Source organism: Anabrus simplex, chromosome 4 (genome assembly GCF_040414725.1).
Source record: "Anabrus simplex isolate iqAnaSimp1 chromosome 4, ASM4041472v1, whole genome shotgun sequence".
Taxonomy (NCBI): Eukaryota; Metazoa; Arthropoda; class Insecta; order Orthoptera; family Tettigoniidae; genus Anabrus; species Anabrus simplex.
Window position 1 is genome coordinate 436,036,892 of NC_090268.1, and position 24,941 is coordinate 436,061,832.

The following is a 24,941-nucleotide window of genomic DNA, read 5'->3' on the forward strand; positions in this document are numbered from 1 at the left end:
CAATTCAAAATATACTGGTATAAAAACACTATTTCCTCGAGAATGGTGCATGCTACAGGCACTTGAGGCTCAGCATTTCAATCTACTTACCAAGATCTATTAAGAGTTGTGTTTCCATGCACGAGTTACCTTCCACACCATGTGTCTCTCTGCATCATCCTGTTGGTTGGGGTGGTAGAATAATATCAACACACAGTATGCGCTGCCTGTCACAAGGCGTGCCAAGGGTTCACAATTTGGAAGCATGGATTTGTGACCATGAGGCCCTTAACCGAGTCCTGTCATTGCTTCCACTTATTTGTGTAAGGCCCCTCATTTTCATCTGTCCTATTCTACTTCTCTTAGTCAACTCTTGTTCTTTGTTGATCCCAACAGTGTTAGATTTGTGAATCATAGGAGTCTTTAATTTTCATGCCCTTCGTGGCTCTTGTCTTTCTTGGGCTGATACCTTTATTTATCAAATTGTTGGACCCCGTCCCTTTTTCCCTCTGATTGGTGTTAATAGAGGATGATTGCCCAGTTGTACTTCCTCTTCACCCTCGCATTACCAAAGAGGGTATTCTGACTACCCCAGGTTGATATTTTCCCTGTAATAATTTGATCTGAAGAGTTACAGACCTAATATGACTGAAATTTAATTTACACTTGTGACTGACGCAATTTTTTTGGTTTTTTTAAAATTAAATGATGTGGTACAATGGTGGGGTTGTAACATTACCCCACTTGGTATGAAATGTCTTATTTTTCTATTAGTCAAAAATGAAGGTTTTACAAAATATTATTACATTGTTGAATTTTTCTCTACACCCATTACTAGCTCAAATACATACATTATTATCTAATGTTTTAGTTACTTTGGTTGAGTTGAATTAGATTTTCACTGTTGTGCTGAAATTATATCTGTATCGGGGTAGTCAAAATACCACGCTCGGTAAAATAAAGGTAGCAATGGGAGGGTTTAAACAGTAACAACCATCACCTGTTTCTGTCTTTATATACGACTAAAACATTGAAAAGATGTGCATTAGGCTTACCAGGGAGGGCTGCTTCATTGCTTGCAGCTGCATGTGCATATCTCGTCTGAAGAATCCACGCTGGAAATAAAAGTTAAACAATCCTTTCATTCATTTGAAATGAGAACCAACATACTAAAATATGAAAACATATAAATGTCTGTAAGCAGTTTCTCTTTTTCTCCAATTAACAATATTACACCAACAAGCAGTGCAGGAGATGAAGACCACTGGTACTCACCTTATAACAGCACCAGATGATTCCAGCTAAGACCAAAATACCAGCAAGGATGGCCAGGAAGTAAATCCACCAGGCTACACCTGTGTCTGGGAATGCTCTCCACATTGTAATTTGAACCATTTTCTCACGTATTCTAAAACAAAGAAATTACATCATTTATCAGAATATATTAGGCCCTATATGTAATTGTTCTTTATGCCCCTGAGACTTTTTTGTTTATTTGTTTCTTGTTGTTGTTGTTTTGCCTGATTTTTCAACTTATATAAAGATGAATTTATTCATTGTTATTGTCTACGAAATGAATATTTAGAAGAGCTCGCAGAAGAATATTGCTTCTACAGGATTAATTTGAAAACTTTGTTATTTATGAGCAAATAAACAGTCATGTTATTGATATGGATATTATGATGTAGAAATGAAAAGATTAACACAGGATAGGGTGGCATGGAGTGCCGCATCAAACCAGTCTATTGACTGATGACTCAAACAACAGCAACAATGATCAATTTAATAGCATCTGAATAACATTATAACCCAAACATACTCCAGTAATACATATAGGTCATAAAGTCCCAGAGGATATTTAAAAGTCATTCCACATGAAATTTAAAACTAGTAAATGTAAGTTATTTTAATTCTTTCTGACTTTTAGTTTTCCACACAGACGAAAGAAAATAATTTTTATAAAATTCAGCCTTCTGAGAATATAACTTAGGCATTATCTTCACGGAAAATATTTCCTTAGTTATATTAACATTTGAGGTTTATTTAAGTTCCCATGTGAGAAGTAATGAAAGGTGTCATTATGTAATTTAACCACTTATAATTTATTTATGCCTTTGCTGACAAGACCTAGTGTTTACAGTGCACTATGTCTTCCGATATGGGCTACAGTAATTTTGTTAACTTTCACTGATCTGTCTCAGTGTTATCCTTGGCTTTGACAATGAAAGTGACTGAGGTATGAGCGATGCTAGTAATGCCATTCCTTATGCAGCCATTCCCTGCTATGAATGGTGTGCAAGTGTTGTTCATAGAGTCGGTTGGTGCAGGCATTTTAGTGGGCTTGGTACACTGTTATGTAATAGCAACAGCTGGCTCAGAGACGAAAGCAACGGGAAACTACCTCACTCCTCATTTCCCTAGTACGCCTCTTCACTGACGCCTAGGCCATCTATGACAGCTAATGGTAGAGCTGTTGAGGATCCAACCAGCCTTTGGGCTGAGGACTGAACACATATACATAATTTATTTTGTTTAGTTTCGATGTTATGGCCTACACTTGGCCACTCTAGTCAATTATAAAAAGGATTTTTTAATTTCCTGTCAGCCCAATATTTCTTCATTCTTGAGAGATGCTGCCTTCCTTGGTCACAATAACTGCACGAAGTTCAGCTGTCCTCATCAGTCTACCAGTCCTGTCCAGTCCCATAAGTCCCTTAGCCAGGAGAATTCGCTTTGACTGTGACCTCTACATCCATCAATTTTACCCTGCATGATTAATTTTAGTAAGTTGTACTTATCACTCCTCTTTTCTTGATTGTACAGACCACCATTCGTTCCCTCCCTCATGCACTTGAGTCTGACAGCATTGGAGACATAGTTCACGAGTTCCATAACATCCTATGGAAAACCCACGTTTTGAATGCATTTACTTTCCTAATTCTGTTATATTTCAGAGTCCATGTTTCAGTACCATACAGAAACAATGAATATACGTAACATCTGATGAATTTGTGATGTGTTTCCAAGCTGAAGCTTCTGCCACATAGTAGATTCCACGATCCATTTCTGTTGGTACATGGATCTCTAAATCTAAACATGAATACTGATGATAAAATAGTAGGAACACAGGACAAACACGAGAGGAGGAAAGGAAACCAATAGGTCAATGAAAGCATCCATTCAAGTCACAATAAATGGCCACATTGTTGACTGTGGAATCATATTTAATTTGCCCGCCCATAGTTTGAGCGTACCTGTCACACAAAAACATGCATAAAATAAAAACTAATGCAGATAATTCGCCCATTGAAGTTTATGACTTACCCATTCTTCATTCCCTGAGTAACTGCTGGCTGCGGTACAAACGTTTCGTGTTGTCAGAGGTTAAAAACATAAGGTACAACACAGAGCTGGCAATGTAATAATCAAACTCTTCTTTCATTTGAAATAATTTCAAAAAGAGAGGATCTGTGTACACTAAAAACATAGCAATTTTGGATGGTGGGCAGACTATACATTTTTCATAAGTATTTCTGTAGATGATTGGGCTCTGGAACAAGAAGAGGCTGTTGATGCTGATGAAATAGGAGACCCAATTTAGAGGTCAGAGTTTGACAGACCTGGGAGAGGCTTAAATAGGTACAAGGGATGTGGAATTGATGACATTCCCTCTGAATTACTATCTGCCTCAGGAGAAACCAGCATGGTAAGGCTATTCCATTTAGTGTGTAGGATGTATGAGACAGGAGAAGTGCCATCCGATTTTCGGCAGAATGTTGTTATACCTATTCCCAAAAAAGCCGGTGCTGACAAGTGTGAAAACTACCGCACCATTAGTTTAGTATCTCATGCTTGCAAAATTTTAACATGTCTTATTTACAGAAGAACGGAAAGACAAGTTGATGCTGAGTTGGGAGAAGATCAATTTGGCTTCAGAAGAAATGTAGGAACACGTGAAGCAATACTGACTTTAACTCTGATCTTAGAGGATTGAATTAAGGACAAGCCCAGGTACAAGACGTTCATAGATCTAGAAAAGGCATTTGATAATGTTGATTGGACCAAGCTATTTGAGATTCTGAAGGTGATTGGGATCAGGTACCAAGAACGAGGAATTATCTACAATCTGTATAAAAATCAGTCTGCAGTGATAAAATCAAGGGCTTTGAAAAAGAAGGAGCAATCCAGAAAGGAGTGAGGCAAGGCTGCAATTTGTCCCCCATCCTTTTCAGTGTTTACATAGAAGAGGCAGTAAAGGAAATCAAAGAGGAATTGGGGAAGGGAATCACAATCCAAGGAGAGGAAATCAAAACCTTGGGATTTGCTGATGATATTGTTATTTTATCTGAGACTGCAGAAATCTCAAGAAGTTGCTGAATGATATGGACGAAGTCTTGGGTAAGGAGTACAAGATGAAAATAAATAAGTCCAAAACAAAAGTAATGGAGTGCAGTCGAATGAAGACAGGCGATGCCAGAAATATTAGATTAGGAAATGAAGTCTTAAAGGAAGTAGATGAATATTGTTACTTGGGTAGTAAAATAACTAATAATGGCAGAAGTAAGGAGGATATAAAATGAAGATTAGCACAAGCAAGGAAGAGTTTTCTTAAGAAAAGAAATTTGCTGAATATGAATATGACAAGCAGATTAGATAAGTAACAACTCTCATTATTCTTCCGTACTGAAGATGATGTTACAATTTCTTGACGTTGCATGAGGCCCGAAGTCAAGATGCTTACAGTTTCATTCACAACAACGTTCTTGACCAGTCTATTTATAACAATCGGTTTTAAATCTCCACTAGTGTTTGACAACACAGTTCAATATTAGTTGCCTCAAGAACATGAAAATGAAATATGTGGGTCAAATAAGCCCCAGTATCAATATCCTTCTCTATCATAAGTGTTGAGAAAGTAGAAGATCCATTTTAGTTTTGAACATATTTTTAAGTTAAATGGGCTAGAATAGAACTGCCAAGTTTTAACTGTGTGAAAACACCATTAATTTAAATTTACATTTTCAATCTTGACGAGCCTACAATTAACAATCAGTTCAAAATCTCCGCTTGTTGTTGACAACACATTCTAACACAAGTTATGGTACATCAAGAACATGAAATGATATAGCAGCCAAATGAACCCAAGACTTATGATAGAAGAAAAAGATCCATTTTAGTTTTAGACATATTTTCAAGTTAGAAGAACAGGACCGACAAGTTTTAATGTTTAAAACACCATTAACTTATGTTACCCACAGTTATGTTCAGTTCACATTTTTAACATTATTATCCTGGCATATTAGTCTTAAGACATTATTAATGTTTGTATATTACATCATATATTAGTTAAAAAGGTCCCAAACCTTGACCTAAAGGTTGTCTACAAGCTGAAGATGCGCAAAATAATGGGTGAAACATGTACCTGACCTTATAAGTCTACATAAATTCATGTAGATTCAAACCACATTAAACATGGAAAGAACTGAATAGGTGGTTTATATTATCCTTGAGATTCTATGCCTATTGCCACAAATTCCGACAAAGCAGTAGGGTTACTAAAATTTTGCAAACTGTGGGGGGTGGGAAGACTTTGGAGTAAGGAGACAAGATGCTCGACTATGTGGTATGTAATACCAATAGTTGGTCCATTATTGGACATTATAAATTTTTCAGGTAACTCATTCCTGGTTGCCAGAGTTTCACCCCAGTGTGTTAAGTTGGGCTCATCAGTTGGTAAATAGCACAACTACCAAGACGCATGGCTAGTGCATACCATAGAGGCTTTTTTTTTTTTTTTAATGTTTTAATGTTTTAATGTTTTAATGGCCAAGAGAAGCGAACGGGTCGAGGAGATGCGATGGAGAAGGAAGGTGGGTAGACGAAGTGGGAAATGACAGGAGATGTGTGTATGCGATGGGAGAAGTTTAGAAGAGAACGCCAGGGGGAAGATGTATAAAGAGCAGGTGGAGAGTAGCGGTGATGTTATGAAGAGTTGTGGTGAGAAGGCAGATTATATCTAATGTTGGTAGGGGTAGGAGAAAGTGACTAGATTGGGGAGGGGGTGGACCAAGGGGTTGAGGGGGGTGGAACAGGAGGAGGGCCAGGCCGGGGGCGATGATGTGGGTTGTTGTGGGGTTGGCGAACTGTTGAGAGTGGGGAGCGAGAAGGCTCCACTTGGTATCGATGTCCTTGGATTCGGGTGCCGGTGCTAATGAGATTGTGGACGTCATCTGGAGTGGGAAGATGGAGTCGCACCATATATGTGGGGCCGTTAACGTTGTGGATCCGGAAGGCGCGTCGAGCTGGAACGCCTTCTGTTTGTAGTTCCTGTATGATGTCCCGTTCAGAGATATCCGGTGCTATCCCACGGAGAACACAATTTGACATGGTGTGGAAGGCTGGTGGTGGTTGCTGGGGCGAAGATGACGTGGCAGCGGCTGTGATGTTGTCCTGTGTAGGTGGTAGTGGCAGAGTGGTGGCGGTCGAAGTCGCAGGCACGGAGGTGGTAGGGAGTTGCTGGGGTGCAGGAGTCGAGTAAATTGGGAGGGAAGATGACATTACGGGCGAAGGGTGACAAGTCGTGACAGTAGTAACTGGAAGTGGGGAGGGGGTGTAGGCGGACGTTGTGGTGGTCGTGGTGGTTGTAGTTGTAGTGAAGGAAGGTGATGATTGCTGGTGTGATGTTCAGGGTTGAGACACTTTGGCGAAGGGGACAATAGAGGGGTTTGCGGATAGCTGGGCTAGGATATACGAAGGAGTGGGCACCACTGCATAGGTTCTATGGTTAATAGCCGCTCCGGAGGCTTGTAGTCGTCGCAGGTCGTCGTCGTTGCGTAAATATACTAGAATCTGCGATGATGGTGTGGAAGTTGCGCCATCCTCCAGTCTATAGATGTTGTCAACTGGAACGCCGGATGTGCGGAGGTCGATAAAAATGTCGTCTTCAGAGAGCTCCAGATCCACATCGGGGATTAGACAGGTATGCATGTTTGTAGGGGAGGCCGACTACCGACTTGGTGTCAGGCCGTTATGCTTTATTATGTCGGCTAGGTAGCTAGATAGAGATGAGGGCCACCCGGCTGAGCAAAAATATTTGGAGCTGCTGTGGAGTTTCGTAGTCCGGAATGGAGAGAGGTCCTGCCTGTTGTTGCCATAGAGGCCACTGCATAGGCTACTTGGAGCCACCGGCAATGCCAATGCACTATGAGAGCCTTTGTCTCACTTTCAAAAATTGATGCCTGCCTGGCCATCAGATGATAAACATGTTGATTTCCATAGGGAACCCGAAATACTTGTTCCGAATGAATAAATTCATAATACCAATATAATTGGTTCGTTATGGGACATTATAAATTCTCCAGCTAACTCATTCCTGGTTGCCAGAGTCTCACCCCACATTATCATATGTGGTATGTTTCGAGCTCTCAGAGGTGAGTTGGCATGGAATGACATTAGTAGAAGAATAAGCTTGAGTGGAGCTTTTAAAAGTAGGAAAGATCATCATATGAAGATAAAGTTGGAATTCAAGAGGACAGATTGGGGCAATATTCATTTATAGGACAAGGAATAAGGGAATGGAATAACTTATCAAGGAAATGTTCGATAAATTTCCAAGTTCATTGAAAATATTTAAGGAAAAGCTAGGTAAACAATTATAAATGTAAATATGAGGTAAACAACTGATAGGGAATCTGCCACCTGAGTGAACACCCTATATGCCCATTGGAGACATCACATCACACAACAGAATGTCTTTTGTCACCATCTCAATCTCAGTGGACACAACTTTCTGCTACCATATCTCCACTTTTTGATCGGCCGGGGTGACGTCACATCTCTAACTCCGCACGTCGCCAAGCTAATAAAGCATATCGGCTGACACCAAGCTGGAAGTTGGCCTCCCCATCATGTATAGCTGCATCATAGTCGATGTTAATCCTGCCTACTCTGACCACGATATCCTCAGGGAACTCCATGCAGAGGGTGTCCCAGCGCGCAGTGTCTCCAGGATAATGAACGGCTCTGATCCAACACCTCTGGTCAGTCTACAGCTCCCCACCGAAGACAACGTCTTGAACCTTTGTCAGCAATGGCACGTAATTATACAGACACCAACAAACAGTGGAATCTAGTCCGTGGTATACATCATCACTGCCACCTGATGACATGTCTACCACACCCGCTGCAGCCGTACCAGCAACGTGGACACTACAGCAACAGTCTTCATCCTCTTTCTGCACTACCACCACGACATCTACCCCTAACCTTTCCCGCATTCCTATCACTACTGTAGTAACATTACATTCTTCACCAATTGTGACCGCATTTCTCCTTCTACTTCCAACCCCAGCACAACCTAGTCCTCGGTACATATCAACCCCACAATCTGACACAGCACCCGACCTGCCACTGCCATCTTCTTGAGCCCAAGCCGAAGCACCTGCCACCCCTGCCCCACCCTCTGCAGCAGCCACATCATCACCGCCAACAACGTCTTCTAACGCCCTGTACACCTGTGTCATCTGCGGCACTGACCCTTCAATCACTGACCAAGAAGTACTCCGGGAACTCCATACAGACGGCATCCCAGCCCGTCAAGCCTTCAGAATCCAGAACAGCAATGGGACAACGTACCTCGTCCGCCTACATCTCCCCACCCCAGAGGATATACAGCGCCTCATCGAACACGGAGCGTCTATATACGGCCATCTCCACAAAGCAGAGCCCTCTTGTTCCCCACTCCAACTTTCTACTAGACATCACCCCAACAACACACGTCCTCGCTCCCGGCCGTCCCCAGCCTTTCCTTTATTTCCACCTCGTCAACCCGTCAGTCCACCCCTTCCCCCAACTAGCTTCTTCCAACCACCTCCATCACTCGATCTCCTCCGACTCCTCATTACCTCACTGTATAATATCTCCACAACCTTACACCACCTAACCATTCATCTCCACCCTAGCAATCTCCTCTGTATTTTCACTTCTTACACACATCCCTGGTATTCAAATCATCTCTGTGCACATCTCCTCATTCACTACTTCAAATTGCTCTCCTCCTGACACCATTACTCCTTCCCAAACAAGCCGAAACTCCTGGCCAGGGTGAAGGCGTAACCTTCAGGGAGGGGAATGAAAAAACCTATATGCACATCTTGCATTGACCTCGCTATTGGGCATATCCAATCGCAGCTTCTCCTACTATTTGCTCAGCCAGGTTGCTCGTCAACTGTAATCAGCTCCCCGCTGACCTTAAAAACCAAGTGGCCGAACCCGACACTGGATGTGTGCCATGTCAACCACAACCACTACAATGACTACCACAACCTCCGCCTTCACCCTACAATGCCTCCCTCTCACAACTTTAACTTACTCCCATCCATCCCCAGTAATGTCTTCATCTGTTCCTATGCAACTCACTTTGGAAGGCCCTAGCCTTCTACGTATCCCATCTTGCTACTTCCACACCAGTGAATCACTGAAATGCCTGCATCTACTACCGCAACCGTTGCGCCGTCAACTTCGTCACCACCACCATCGTCTCAACCTGCCATGTTTAGCTGCGTCCTTTGCAGCGTTGCTACAACCATCACCAAACAAGAAGTCCTCTAGGAACTTCATGCAACAGGAGTCCCACCATGGCAGGCGTTCCGCATAATGAACTCTTCTGGACCGACCACCTTAGTACGTCTACATCTACCAGCAGAAGAAACAGTCCATCACCCCATCGCCAGTGGAGCCACCGAGCTCGATAGCTGCAGTCGCTTAAGTGCGGCCAGTATCCAGTATTCGGGAGATAGTAGGTTCGAACCCCACTGTCGGCAGCCCTGAAGATGGTTTTCCGTGGTTTCCCATTTTCACACCAGGCAAATGCTGGGGCTGTACCTTAATTCAGGCCACGGCCGCTTCCTTCCCACTCCCAGCCCTTCCCTGTCCCACCGTCGCCAAAAGACATATCTGTGTCGGTGCGACGTAAAGCAACTAGCAAAAAAAAAAACTAGCCAGTGGAGCGCGCATCTACCGACTTCATCATCCAGTGGAACTCTCTTGCTCTCCTCCACGACCTTTCCCCAGACGCCCTTCCATTGCTACATGTCATCGCACCCGGCCAGCTCATCTTCCCTATCAACCTCGTCACTACGTTCGCCCACCACTTCCCGCAACTCTTCCTTTCTTCCACCTTCCTCCACATACAGATCTCTCTTGACTCCTCACAACTTTGCTAAGTCACATTGCTACAGCCCTCCAACTCCTCAACCCATTCTTCCACCGTGGCACTCCCGTATAACACTTCACTCCTTCTATACACCCCCTCTATCTCGCATCTCCCTAGCCAAGAGAACTCACTATTCCTCCCCATGACTGTAACATCATTTTCCCATCTTTCTCCTTCATCACACCTCACTCTCACTACACATCTCCTGGCCCAAGAGAGTGCGTCACGCTTTGAGGGGCCTACCCCGCCCTTTGGGCGGGGAATGAAAACTATTAAAAAAAAAAAAAAAAACTATATGCAGATCATTGATGAACAATAATGACTGATTAATAATCAGTATTAGGTGCCAGAAAGTTAATTAATGGATTGTAATTCTTTAATGAGAAATGTAATAATACTTTATTGTCTTACAATACAGTATTAGGTAACTGCTTCTTTCTTCCACCGTCTTGCCTCACCTACCTGCTTTACCTTACAACAGCATCTACTTTTCAATACAGCCATGATTATGTGTGTCTGCTTTATGTGTACTCTATCCACATGTGCTTACATAAAGTCCTTAATTTTCTATACATAAACATTGCCACTGAGTTATAGCTATATCCAGCATTATATTGTGTATTGCTCTGATACCTTGAGAGTGAGGATTCCCATGCTCCCCAGTGTTTGATGTACAAGAAGTAGGTAAACAAACTTTGACCAATACTTACTCAGTTTCTGTAAGTCTTGCAAGACAAGAAGAGGTGGCTATTACCCGATCCTTATTAACTATCAATGATTCTGCAAAACAAAGAGAACAAAGAATTTACAATTTAATCTTAAGGAAGGCAGCATACAGTTCATGGTGTTAAATTTAGTGAAAGATTTAAGTCAAACCCTGAAACTCATCATGCAAGTGTCTACTTTATTCAAGTACAAGCCCATGTCTGCTGAAGTGATTGGGGATTTAAATGAGACTATAGAGAGGGTATGTGGGAAAAGATGCCCCTCTGAGTGGGGACAGTAGAATAATGCCTGTTGCAAGAGGTGACTAAAACAAGCCCCAGGGGCTCTTAACTTGGGAGTACGGGTTGGTGATGATGGGCCCTAGCTGAGTCTTGGCATTGCTTCCTCTTACTCGAGTCAGGTGTCACTTTCATTTCTCTTATCCAACCTCCCTTTGGTCAACGCTTATTCCTGTCCAACCCTGATGGTATGAGGACTGGGAGGTCTACGGTGTCTTTCATTTTCATGCCCTATGTAGCCTTGTGTTCCTTTGGCCGATACCATCGTTTCTTTTCTTGAAGTGTTGGACCAATTCTATTTTTTCCTCTCTGATTAGTGTTAACAGAGGATGGTTGCCAGTTGTAATTCCTCTTGAAACAGTAATTACCACCACCACCTGGAGGAAAGGAGAGTTGCACTAGTAGCCCCAGAGTAAAAGCGAAAGGGTGATAAACATAAAGAGGTTAATTACAGGCCAGTCAGTTTGACATGTGTTGTTTGTAAGCTCTAGGAAATCATTCAGATTATATTACACATGTTTGTAAAATAACTAATTGTTTGATAGAAGGCAGTTTGGGTTTAGGAAAGGTTGTTCATGTGAGGCTCGACTTGTAGGACTCCAACAAAATATAGCAGATATTTTAGATTCAGGAGATCAAATGGACTGTATTGCTATTGACCTATCCAACACTTGAGATAGGGTAGATCATGGAAGATTACTGACGAAATTCAAGGCTACCGGAATAAATAAAAAAAAAAGAATGGTTGAATGGGTGCCTAAATTTCTACAAAACAGACCTCAGAGAATTAGAGTAAGTGAAGCATTATCTGATCCTGTAATGATTACGAGGTGGGGGGGTGAGGGGAGGGGTGACCTGCATGGCAGTATTATTGGACTATGTTTTCTTATATATATCAATGATATGTGTAAAGAAGTGGAATCAGAGATAATGCTTTTTGCAGGTGATGTTATATTGTACAGAGTAGTAAATAATTCACAGGATTGTGAGCAACTGCAAAGGGACCTCAAAACAATGTGAGATGGACAGCAGACAATGGTATGATGGTAAAAGGGGTGAAGAGTCAAGTTGTAAGTTTCACCAAGAGGGAAAGTCCTCTCATTTTTAATTACTTTGTTGATGGGGAGGAAGTACCCAATTGGGATCACTGCAAGTACCTACTGTAGGTGTTCATATTAGGAAAGATCTTCATTGGGGTTATCACATTAACGAGCACAAAGAAAGGTCACAGATCTCTTCACATGATTATGAGGGTATTTAGAGGTTGTAGTAAGGATGTAAAGGAGAGGGCATATAAATCTCTGGTAAGACTCCAATTAGAGTATAGTTCTTTCTTTTTTTTTTTTTTTTTTTTTTTGCTAGGGGCTTTACGTCGCACTGACACAGATAGGTCTTATGGCGACGATGGGATAGGAAAGGCCTAGGAGTTGGAAGGAAGCGGCCGTGGCCTTAATTAAGGTACAGCCCCAGCATTTGCCTGGTGTGAAAATGGGAAACCACGGAAAACCATTTTCAGAGCTGCCGATAGTGGGATTCGAACCTACTATCTCCCGGATGCAAGCTCACAGCCGCACGCCTCTACGCGCACGGCCAACTCGCCCGGTAGAGTATAGTTCTAGTGTAGTGGACCGACACCAGGATTACTTGATACAAGAACTCTAAAAGATCCAAAGGAAAGCAGCATGATTTCCAACAGAAAGAGTAATGTTACAAAAATATTGCAAACTTCGGGCTTTGAAGACTTGATTAAGCAGAATGTTTCGAGATCGATCGATCGATTGTCAACCAACCAATCAATCAATCAATCAATCAATCAATCAATCAATCAATCAATCAATCAATCAATCAATCAATCAATCAATCAATCAATCAATCAATCAATCAATAAAATGTACTTGACGGAAGTTAAAAAGGAAAGGGCAGAGTGTGAGGTAGGGCTGTTTATCAGGAATACTACTGCACGCAACATAGTTTCTGTTAGGGATGTAAATGACGGAATGATGTGGGTAGATTTGGCAGGACGAGAATTGTATCTGTGTATTCACCATGTGAGGGTGGTCCCGGGTTCAATTCCCAGCAGGGTCAGGAATTTGAATCGTGATTGGTTAATTTCGCTGGCATGGGGCTGGGTGTATGTATCATCTTCATCACCATTTCATCTTCATCACAAAGTGCAGGTCGCCTACGGGTGCCAAATTAAAAGATCTGCATGTGGCGAGCCGAACATGTCCTCGGACACTCCTGGCACTAAATTGCCATACGCTATTTCATTTACCATGTGAGGGTGCAGATGAGGATGAAGTTGACAATTTTATGAAGCATTGAGTGACATCATAGTCAGGGTCAACAGCAAGGATAGAATAGTGCTAATAAGGCAATTTCAATGTGAGAGTTGGAAATAGAACTGAAAGATACGAAAGGGTGATTGATAAATGTGGGGAAGATATGAAAGCTAATGGGAATGGGAAGTGTTTGCTGGATTTCTGTGCTAGTATGGGTTTAGCAGTTACAAATACATTCTTCAGGCATAAGATGGGAGGCTAGGGGTACCAGATCCATAATAGAAAATATCTTAACTGACTTCGAATTCAGGAAATCTGTTAGGAAAGGTTATTCGGGGGTTCTTCAATGATACAGACCACTATCTGATCTGTAGTGAACTAAGTATCCCTAGGCCTAGGATAGAGAAAGTGAAATCTGTCTGCAAACGAATAAGGCTAGAAAATCTCCAGGATGAGGAAATTAGACAGAAGTACATGGAACTCTGAAAAGTGGTGGCAAAAGGGGCTCTGGTTAAGACGCAGCAGGTCGTTATGCTACTTAGGATCCAGAACGGGTAAAAAACAAAAACAAAAAAATAGTAAATAAATAAATGCAATGTAAATATTAATGTTATACCAGTTGTATAGTATCATTTGAAATAATTCCACATACTGTATATTAGTTGACTATATTTGTAAGTAGTACAGGAGATATTATAAGTAGAATTTTGTAAACAATATAAATTTATTAAGGATGAGCTGTGTGTTTAATAGAAAACATTGTTAGCGTAAATTGTATAATATTGTATTATAGGAAAAATGTTCTTCTCTTGTTATTTTAATATTTAGTGTTTGACAATAATGTATTTTAGTGTACCATTTGCCACCGAGGTAGACACCTCATTTGCAAATAAAGATGTGATGTGATGTGATGTGATGTGATGTGATGTGATGTGATGTGATGTGATGTGATGTGATGTGATGTGATGTGATGTGATGTGATGTGATGTGATGTGATGTGATGTGATGTGATGTGATGTGATGTGATGTGATGTGATGTGATGTGATGTGATGTGATGTGATGTGATGTGATGTGATGTGATGTGATGTGATGTGATGTGATGTGATGTGATGTGATGTGATGTGATGTGATGTGATGTGATGTGATGTGATGTGATGTGATGTGATGTGATGTGATGTGATGTGATGTGATGTGATGTGATGTGATGTGATGTGATGTGATGTGATGTGATGTGATGTGATGTGATGTGATGTGATGTGATGTGATGTGATGTGATGTGATGTGATGTGATGTGATGTGATGTGATGTGATGTGATGTGATGTGATGTGATGTGATGTGATGTGATGTGATGTGATGTGATGTGATGTGATGTGATGTGATGTGATGTGATGTGATGTGATGTGATGTGATGTGATGTGATGTGATGTGATGTGATGTGATGTGATGTGATGTGATGTGATGTGATGTGATGTGATTTGATTTGATTTGATTTGATTTGATTTGATTTGATTTGATTTGATTTGATTTGTGAGAAGTTTTGAACACTGGACAGTAAGCAGATTCAAGATATAGAAAGAGAATGGGTGGCATACAGGGATGCTGTAGGAAACAGCAAGGGAAACAACTGTGTGTAAAGATAGGAAAAAGTGAACATCTTGGTGGAATGATGAAGTGAGAGCAGCTTGCAAACATAAAAAGAAGGCTTATCAGAAATGGCTCCAAACAAGGGGTGATGCAGACAGAGAATTGTACATATATGAAGGAAACAGAGCAAAACAAATAGTTGTTGAATCCAAAAAGAAGTCATGGAAAGATTTTGGTAATAACCTGGAAAGTCTACGTCAAGCAGCAGGGAAACCTTTCCAGATAGTAATAAAGAAAGAAAGGGAGCGGAAAAAGCAAATGAACAGTGTTTTGGGTAATTCAGGTGAACTCATAATAGATCCCGGGGAATATTTTGAAAATCTTCTCAACATAACAGAAAATGTTCCCGGTGGTGTCACGAAGAACCAAGCTCATGGGGAGGAGGAAAATGATGTTGGTGAAATTACGCTTGAGGAAGTGGAAAGGATGGAAAATAAACTCCATTGTCATAAAGCAGCAGAAATAAATGAAATTAGACCTGAAATGGTGAAGTATAGTGGGAAGGCAGGGATGAAATGGCTTCGTAGAGTAGTAAGATTAGCATGGAGTGTTGGTAAGGTACCTTGTTTTTTTTTTCTTTTTGCTTTACGTTGCACAGACATAGATATGTCTTATTGCAACGATGGGATAGGAAAGGCCTAGGAAGTGGAAGGAAGCGGCCATGACCTTAATTAAGGTACAGCCCCGGCATTTGCCTGGTGTGAAAATGGGAAACCATGGAAAACCATCTTCAGGGCTGCCGACAGTGGGGCTCGAACCCACTATCTCACGATTACTGGATACTGGCCCCACTTAAGCGCTGCAGCTATCGAGCTTGGTAAAGGTATCTTCAGATTGGACATAAGCGGTAATTGCACCTATCTATAAGCAAGGGAACAGGAAGGATTGCAACAACTATTGAGATACCTGTATATCATTAATTAGTACACCAGGCAAAGTATTCACTGCCATCTTGGAAGAGAGACTGCGATTAGTGGTTGAGAGGAAGTTGGATGAAAATTAATGTGGTTTCAGACCACAGGGTGGCTGTTGGGATCAGATTTTCAGTATGTGCCAGGTAAATGAAAATTTTTTTGAGAGGAATAGACAGTTGTGTTTATGTTTTGTAGATCTAGAGAAATCATATGACAGGGTACCGAGGGAAAAGATGTTTGCTATACTGGGGAACTATGAAACTAAAGGTAGATTATTAAAATCAATCAAAGGCATTTAACTTATGTTGACAATTGGGTTGCAGTGAGAATTGATGGTAGAATGAGTTCCTGGTTCAGGGTACTTACAGGTGTTAGACAAGGCTGTGATCTTTCACCTTTGCTGTTTGTAGTTTACATAGATCATCTGCTGAAAGGTATAAAGTGGCAGGGAGGGATTCAGTTAGGTGGAAATGTAGTAATCAGTCTGGCCAATGCTGATGACTTGGTCGTAATGGCAGATTGTGCCAAAAGCCTGCAGTCTAATATCTTTTAACTTGAAAATAGGTGCAATGAATATGGTATGAAAATTAGCCTTTCGAAGACTAAATTGATGTCAGTAGATAAGAAATGAAATGGCGTATGGCTTTTAGTGCCGGGAGTGTCCGAGGACATGTTCGGCTCGCCAGATGCAGGTCTTTTGATTTGACACCCGTAGGTGACCTGCGCGTCGTGATGAGGATGAAATGATGAAGACGTCACATACACCCAGCCCCCGTGCCAGCGAAATTAACCAATTAAGGTTAAAATTCCCAACCCTGCCGGGAACCGAACCCGGGACCCCTGTGACCAAAGGCCAGCACGCTAACCATTTAGCCATGGAGCCGAACAGTAGATAAGAAATTCAACAGAATTGAATGTGAGATTGGCGATACAAAGCTGGATCAGGCAGATCATTTTAAGTACTGGTAATCAGCTTGTGTGTTCTTCCAGGATGGTAATATAGTAAGCGAGATTGAATCAAGGTGCATTAAAGCTAATGCAGTGAGCTCGCAGTTGCGATCAACAGTGTTCTGTAAGAAGGAAGTCAGCTACCGGACGAAACTATCTTTACATCGGTCTGTTTTCAGACCAACTTTGCTTTACGGGAACAAAAGCTGGGTGGACTCAGGATATCTTATTCATAAGTTAGAAGTAACAGACCTGAAAGTAGCAAGAATAATTGTTGGTACAAACAGGCAGGAACAATGGCAGGAGGTACTCGGAATGAGGAGATAAAAGCTAAGTTAGGAATGAACTCGATGGATGAAGCTGTACTCATAGACTGGCTTCGGTGGTGGGGTAGTGTGAGGCGAATAGGAGAGGATAGGTTACCTAGGAGAATAATGGACTCTGTTATGGAGGGTAAGAGAAGATGGTTAGACTCAGTTTCTGAGGATTTAAAGATAAGAGGTATAGAACCAAGTGAGGCCACAGCACTAGTTGCAAATAGAGGATTGTGACAACATTTAGTAAATTTGCAGAGGCTTGCAGACTGAACGCTAAAAGGCATAATGGTCTATAATGATAATGTATGTGTGTGTGCGCGCGGGTGCACGCGTGCGTGCGTGAGTGGTATGTATGTATGTATGTATGTATGTATGTATGTATGTATGTATGTATGTATGTATGTTAACCTGTCAGCGAGTGCATGATAAGGGAATCCCTCATTCCTTGATTTCATCATGTCCCTTGTGTCCCACTGCGCAATGGTTTTGTGCACATGTCTTCCTCCAAGATATTCGACGTTCATTATTTTCCAAAACACTCTCCAACTGTTGCCTTTTGGTGAAGGTTCACTGTTTTTGTTTGCAGTGCATCGTTGTAATCCTTGCAGTTCAGTGAGATTTTCCCTTGCGTTGCGCCTCGATACGTTAGTATTTCTGGCATTGCTGAGTACTGTAAATATATTGACTATATCTGAAGATATTGAACTATGGGTGATGAGACTACACAGAAAATATTACAATGGATAGATGAAGTGGAAAAGGAGATGAGCAGGAAGGAAGAAGCAGGTGAAGATTCAGATGGTATAATTTACATTTGCAGTGGTAATGTTGAACAAACTGAACAAAATATTGAAAGTGAGTTTTCAGGAATTGAAACAGAACCTGTTGCTGCAAATTCTGACCAAATGGTACAAAACAGGCCCATATACACAGGGAAAGATGGAGTCACCACATGGGATGTACACTGCAGAAACATGACACATAAAACTAGGCATAGGAATATCGTGAGACATCTACCAGGTGGTGCCAGACGACAAACATGAAATGTAAATTTGGCATTGGAAGCATGGCATTTATTTTTCTCTGAAGACAATATAAAACAAATTGTGCATTCTACTAATCTCAAATTGGCAGAAATGCATAAAAGAATCACCAGTACTGATTAATTCTTTCCGGTCTAACTACGAGCATAGCTCGCAGTGGCAGAAATTACGCTTAGGCCGCGCTGCGGGCATAGCCCATAGTAAGGTTTGACAATTCACTAAAAATCGAGAATGAGCTATGCAGCATTCTGGTAGTTACATCGTGTTTCTTCTTGTATTAGTTACGAGAGCATTTAAGCAGATGGCAGTATTATATGTCTAAATCAGAGAATTTACGATATTTTCGATCAACATGCATCAGTAGATGTTGTCACTCAGTAAGCTCTAAGACATGTCTTCTCGCGGCAAACATGTGCTTGACGAAAGTGATATTTTCGATATTTTTTTATATATTATAAGTTTATGCGCAAATGAACATATTACTGACATATGAATTTGAAACAACTTCTTACATTTCATTATGACTGGAGTTCGTTTTACGGCCTAGCGCATGTTCCCGCGTATTTCAAATTTGTGAGAATACGTAAGATTGTCCACATATTAGTAAAGTTGTCTGTTTAGAAGACTGTATTTTCTCTTTCTCAGAAGTCTTTTGTGGTAAATGGATCAATATTTTTACATTTGAGTAACTTCTGACAAAATTTATCAATTAAAATAAAATTTCATAAGAGCTCCCATTTTCATTATTATAATTATTACTATTATTATGAAAAAATATAATTTTTATATCGTACTCATTATTCTTGTTGTTTTGTAATTGCAATGCACATTTTATTTTAGCAAAATAGGGTAAATATAACAGTATTTCAGAAAACTGTATATGCTTAGTTATCCGTAAGACCTTTTTTCCATTCGCAAAACATGGTATAATATATTAACAATTTTAAAATCTCAGATGATAGTTGACATAATACAAACAGCATTTTTCAAAAACTATACACTCAAACAAGCACAAAGAAAAAAGAATCATGCAAATATCTCCTACAGGTACAGAGATATAATATTTTTAATATCCTTAAAAATGCCCAGTCCAGAATGTTTGTTAGGGATATTAAGGCCCAGACTGGAATGGGTTAAACAAGGTGAAATACCCTACATTTGTAATTAAAATATTGTAAAGCTATAATAATTCTTAAATATAAAATTGTGGTATAAAGATGATTTTGTTCATTTATTTCATGGGTGAGGGTAAATTTCACCATGTGCCTGCTTCCTTTTCCAGTAACCTCGCGCCCTGTGCCAGGTCAATACAGGGATATTACAATGATATGTGACATGAAGAATAGCATGGTTTCAAAAATTCAGAAATCTGTGATCCAACCAGCTATAATATTCCCCTAATTCCTCAACATAATTAATGGTAGTTAAAGGCATATGAAGGTTTCTTAACAGAAGCCTATGCTTGAGAGAAATGAGTTGCTGCAGCCTGGTTTACAAACAGAGAGACTCACCAGATTGCTGTAGTTTAGTTTTGATAGGGAATGAAACTATCACTGACGTCTTCTTAACAAATTGACGGTCCATGACACATTTAACATCCACACATCTGACATGCTTAAGAGAGCAGTCAAGCAACAGAGTTCGATTTGAGGACACATCTTCAATTTCAGCAGCTTGTCGATTGGGCAGGCTCCGTACCACACCTTCTTGCACAACATCTGAATGCTTATCAACTTTGCAAAATAGGTGCTGCCGCTGCATCTCGACCTGAAAGACAAACGCACGGAATTACAGATCTGATTCAAATCTGGTTCAAATTTGCACTTTGATTAAAGCATTCATTTATTCTTAACATGATCAGTTGATCAATTTCATGTCTTAGAAAAGCAGGAGATCATTAATTTTATTACAAATATAGAAGAAAATTCTAAACAGAAGAATTGACTGTCAAGATTCAGTTAGTCATGACAGTAAACACTATTTTACATCCCAAGGTCTAGAAGTAAATAATAAATTCACCAGTGGTTAAAATATCACCAGTTACAATTGGTGCTCAAGTTATTTATTTGCTGGTACTATATTATTCAATAAGCAAATAAAGGTAAATTTTACAAAATTCTAATCATTATTGAATTCCTTTTTGCTGGATAGTCATTTTCTATGGTGAATCTGTATTATTGTATTCTTCTTTCATAGTTTTCATCTTTAATTGTATTTTTATTCTTAGTAATAAGAAAAAGAAGAAGAAGCATTTCATGTATTAGTAACCTTGATCATTGGAGGCAGATCACTAATTTAAGACACAGGAAAGCAAGTACTTATTTGATTATTGTTTGCATGAAGGAGCTATACCAGGAGAGTTGCTATAGCAGCCCCTGTGTATAAAGGAAAGGGTGATAGACATAAAGCTGAAAATTACAAGCTAGTCGGTTTGACATGCATTGTATCTAAGCTTTGGGAAAGCAGTCTTTCTGATTATATTAGACATGTTTGCAAAATTAATAACTGGTTTGATAGAAAGCAGCTCGGGTTTAGAAAAGGTTACTCCACTGAATCTCAACTTGTAGAATTCCAGCAAGATACAACAGATATCTTGGATTCAGGAGGTCAAAGGGACTGTATCACGATTGACCTATCTAGCATTTGAGAGGGTAGATCATGGGAGACTACTGGCAAAAATTAGTGCAATTGGACTAGACAAAAAGGGTGGTTATATTTCTAGAAAACAGAACTCAGAGATTTAGAGTAGGCAAAGCTTTATCTGACCCTGTTGTACCGGGAGGTACACCTCGATGCCGCACATTCAAAACTAGCGCCTAAATGAACTCCTCTATTGGTAAAACAGTGAAAGTGAAAACTACACCTTTAATCAGAAAATGTTACCACTAAAATATTGAGTAATTTTGTTACTGTGCAGTTTCCTAAACTGAGTGAATTTCTACTTGTTTTGTTTGTCATTCATCAAGAAGTTTGGACTTTCTCCCATAGATGACGCTACTAAAAAGCTATGATCACGCACCCTGGTGCAAAGTGTAAGAAGTCATAATTTAAAGAAGTTTTCTATTTATAGGTTGTTGTAATTGAATGATGTTCATTTATTTTTGGGTTGGCAATATTTCCTTTTTATTTCCACCAGTTTTGAATCTAGCCAATCCCTAATTTCTGTAATTAATTTTCTACCTATCACCGGCTTATTCTTCAATTCTGAGTGTAACTTTGAAATTAACCAATAAACTTGAGAGGGTGTGGCTAGTTTAATCTTGAATGGTCTTGAACCTTCCCTGAGGGTTGATAAACTGCAGATTTCATGTTTCTTGGCCAATTGATCGTCATCTCCTGAGTGGGTGTATCAAAGCAGGAGGCGGGTGGCCTCTTTCATCGGTCAGCAGTACATCTACAAGGTAATGGCCACATAACATCTTTTTCTTGCTAACTCCGCAGTTTAACCCAAGGGAAAGGTCTGAAACGTTAACTATGTAACCTACCTTTCTAAAAATGTAACTTTCTGCCGGCTAATGTAAAAACTTTATAAATCTTTAACTGTAAATCGGGGACAAAGAGTGATGTACCCTCGCGAGCTCCCCTTCATCTTGGTTTGAGGTGACCACGGTTTTATAACTGTTTTTCATTCTGTAATGTGGTAATGCAATTTCTATACGAGTCACCTGATTAGTTTGGGAATAGCCCCTGATTCATCGGCCTAGAGCCCCTTAGATTTTTTGGGTTCATATCTAGGAGTGCAAATAGATGCCTCCATGCATTTTTGTGTTCAGGCCACTAATTTAACCTGTTATTCTTATTCCACAAAGGCCCAGTAGATTGGGTATTTAATACCCCTGTAAAAGTAAGTTCAATTCTCTAAATGGTGGGTTGAGAGACCAGAGAGTGATGTAATGTTGCCTGGAGTAGGCAGTAAGAAACTGAGAGCCTGTTTGCTTTTGTTCAAATTCTGTGATTGTAACGAGTGCCTCTGGAAGGTTAGATATTGTATTTTAGGAGCAAGTGCTCTTGAATTAGGGGATCTCTGCCCCTCATTAAATAATAACTCTTCCTTTTGTAAAATTGTAAAACTAGGGGCTTAAAGCCCAAAGTGTTAAGGTTCTGAATTTTGGACTCTTTCCCAATCTTGTTTAATGATTGCTACTTGTACCTGTAATATTGTCATGAAAAATTGTTAAGTTTTAAGTTCTGAAAATATAACCTTCAGTTTAAGTTTTAAATTCTATTCTTGACATTGTAGTTAGACCCATTAACCCCGGCACCTTCTTTCACCTCTTTCTGCTCCACGGGTATCCCTGTAACACCTGTAATAATAAAGAGTGGAATTCCTCAAAAACAGTATTATTGGAACTTTATGTTTTCTTATATACATATATAAATGACATGATTAAAGAAGTGGAATCACAGATAAGGCTTTTTGCAGATGATGTTATTCTGTATAAAGTAATAAATATGTTACAAGATTGTGAGCAACTGCAAAAACGACCTCGATAATATTGTGAGATGGATGGTAGCAATGGTATGATGATAAATAGGGTTAAAAGTCAGGTTGTGAGTTTCACAAATAGGAAAAGTTGTAAAAAAAGGGTACAGATCTCTGCACATGGTTATTAGGGTATTTAGGGGTTGTAGCAAGGATGTAAAAGAGAGGGATATAAGTCTCCAGTATGACCCCAACTAGAGTATGGTTCCAGTGTATGGGACCCTCATCTGGATTACTTGATTCGAGAACTGGATATAATCCAAAGAAATAAAGAAATGCAGCTCGATTTGTTCTGGGTGATTTCCGACAAAAAAGTAGTGTTACAAAAAGTTGCAAAGTTTGGGCTGGGAGGATTTGGGAGAAAGGAGACGAGCTGCTCGACTAAGTGGTATGTTGATGATATAGATGTTCATGAGTAAATTTACTCATTGGGAACAAATATTTCAGGTTCGCTATGGGAATCAACATCTATATCTTCTGATGGCCAGGCAGGCATCAATTTTTGGTAATGAGACAAAGTCTCTCATAGTGCATTGGCACTGCTGGTGCTCCAAGTAGCCTACGCAGTGGCCTGCATGGGATCTTTCATCTACCTCTCTAATGTGGTCATCGCAGGTCTTCGCAGAAGAAACTCCTCTTATTTTTGATCGACCGGGTGGCTATCCATCTTTACTGCAAGCTCCCACCAACCTGAAAAAAGCAAGCAGCCCGACGCCAAGTTGGAAGTTAGCCTTCCCAATACCCTCCTATATCATGACTACCACCACCATCACCACCACAACGACCTCCACCCTCACCTCTTCCTACCATCCTATGTGACTATTACGTCTTCCCATCCTTCACCAATTATGACCACATCTCTTTTCATGCCATCAACCCTTCATCTGACCAGTGTGTGTCGTGCCCCCCTCCACTATTTACGCCGGCCATCAACTGACTCTCCATCTGCACCGCCACCAACTACGTTACCTACAGCAGCACCAGCAGCAGCCGCCAGTTAACCATCATCACCGCCATCAACATCAGCTACAACCACCATGTTCAGGTGCATCATTCGCGGCGTTGACCCACCCCTCCCAGCAGCAGAATTCCAACATCAACGCCGCCTTAACGCCATACCAGTCCGGAGGGCGTTTTGCATCTACAACCCCAACAGGCCAACATACTTAGTGCGTCTCCAGCTACCCACTGCAGCAGCCGTCGACTATCTCATCACCAATGGTGCACGACCTCTATGGCCGTCTTCATAAAGTCGAACATTCTCGTTCCCCTCCCCAGTCTCGACATCCCCTCACCACATCATGTCGCCACACCCGGCCTGATCCTCCTCCCTTTCAACCTACACACCACATCCATCCACCTTCTCCCCCTATTAATGTCTCCTTCCTACCACTGCCGACACTCGACCTTCTCCGACACTTCACAACTGTACTCTATCACATCGCCCCTAAAATTCACCACCTCACCCTTCCCGTGTAAACCTCCAATTCTTCCCATCTGCCTAGCCAAGAGTCTCCATCATTCCTCCTCCCTCAATCTTTCACATCATTTTTCCATCTTACTCCTCCTATCGCACCGCCAAGATCTCCACACAGCTACGGCCCGGGAGACGGCATCACCGTTTAGGGGCCCGCCCCGCCCTTCAGGCGTTGTTGTCACCTCCATGGTATGCACTAGCCATGCATCTCAGTAAATGTACTATTTACCAACTGATGAGCCCAACTTAGCACACTGGGGCGAAACGCTGGTAACCAGGAATGAGTTAGCTGGAAAATTTATAATGTCCAATAATGGACCATTTATATTATAAGTGATATGTACCGAGATGGTGTGGAATGACATTAGTAGGTGAATAAGTTTGAGCGTTGCCTTTAACAGTAGGAAAGATCACAATATGAAGATAAAGTTGGAATTCAAGAGGACAAATTGGGGCAAATATTCATTTAAAGGAAGGGGAGTTAGGGATTGGAATAACTTACCATGGGAGATGTTCAATAAATTTTCAATTTCTTTGCAATCATTTCAGAAAAGGCTAGGAAAACAACAGACAGGGAATCCGCCACCTGGGCAACTGCCCTAAATGGAGATCAGTAGTGACTGAAGAAAGAACAA

At 40.9% G+C, this 24,941-nt stretch overlaps 1 protein-coding gene across 1 annotated transcript in view; it reads right to left on the minus strand.

The window, feature by feature from the left end:
* Positions 1-24,941, minus strand: part of LOC136872320 (integrin alpha-PS5) — a 122,851-nt gene that overhangs the window by 6,601 nt on the left and 91,309 nt on the right. Inside the window, exons 12-15 of the mRNA XM_067146135.2 lie at positions 19,858-20,113; positions 10,903-10,972; positions 1,255-1,387; positions 1,035-1,094 (exon numbers count right to left, since the gene is read on the minus strand). Coding sequence (XP_067002236.2) covers positions 1,035-1,094; positions 1,255-1,387; positions 10,903-10,972; positions 19,858-20,113 — 519 coding nt within the window. The remainder of the gene's footprint in view (positions 1-1,034; positions 1,095-1,254; positions 1,388-10,902; positions 10,973-19,857; positions 20,114-24,941) is intronic.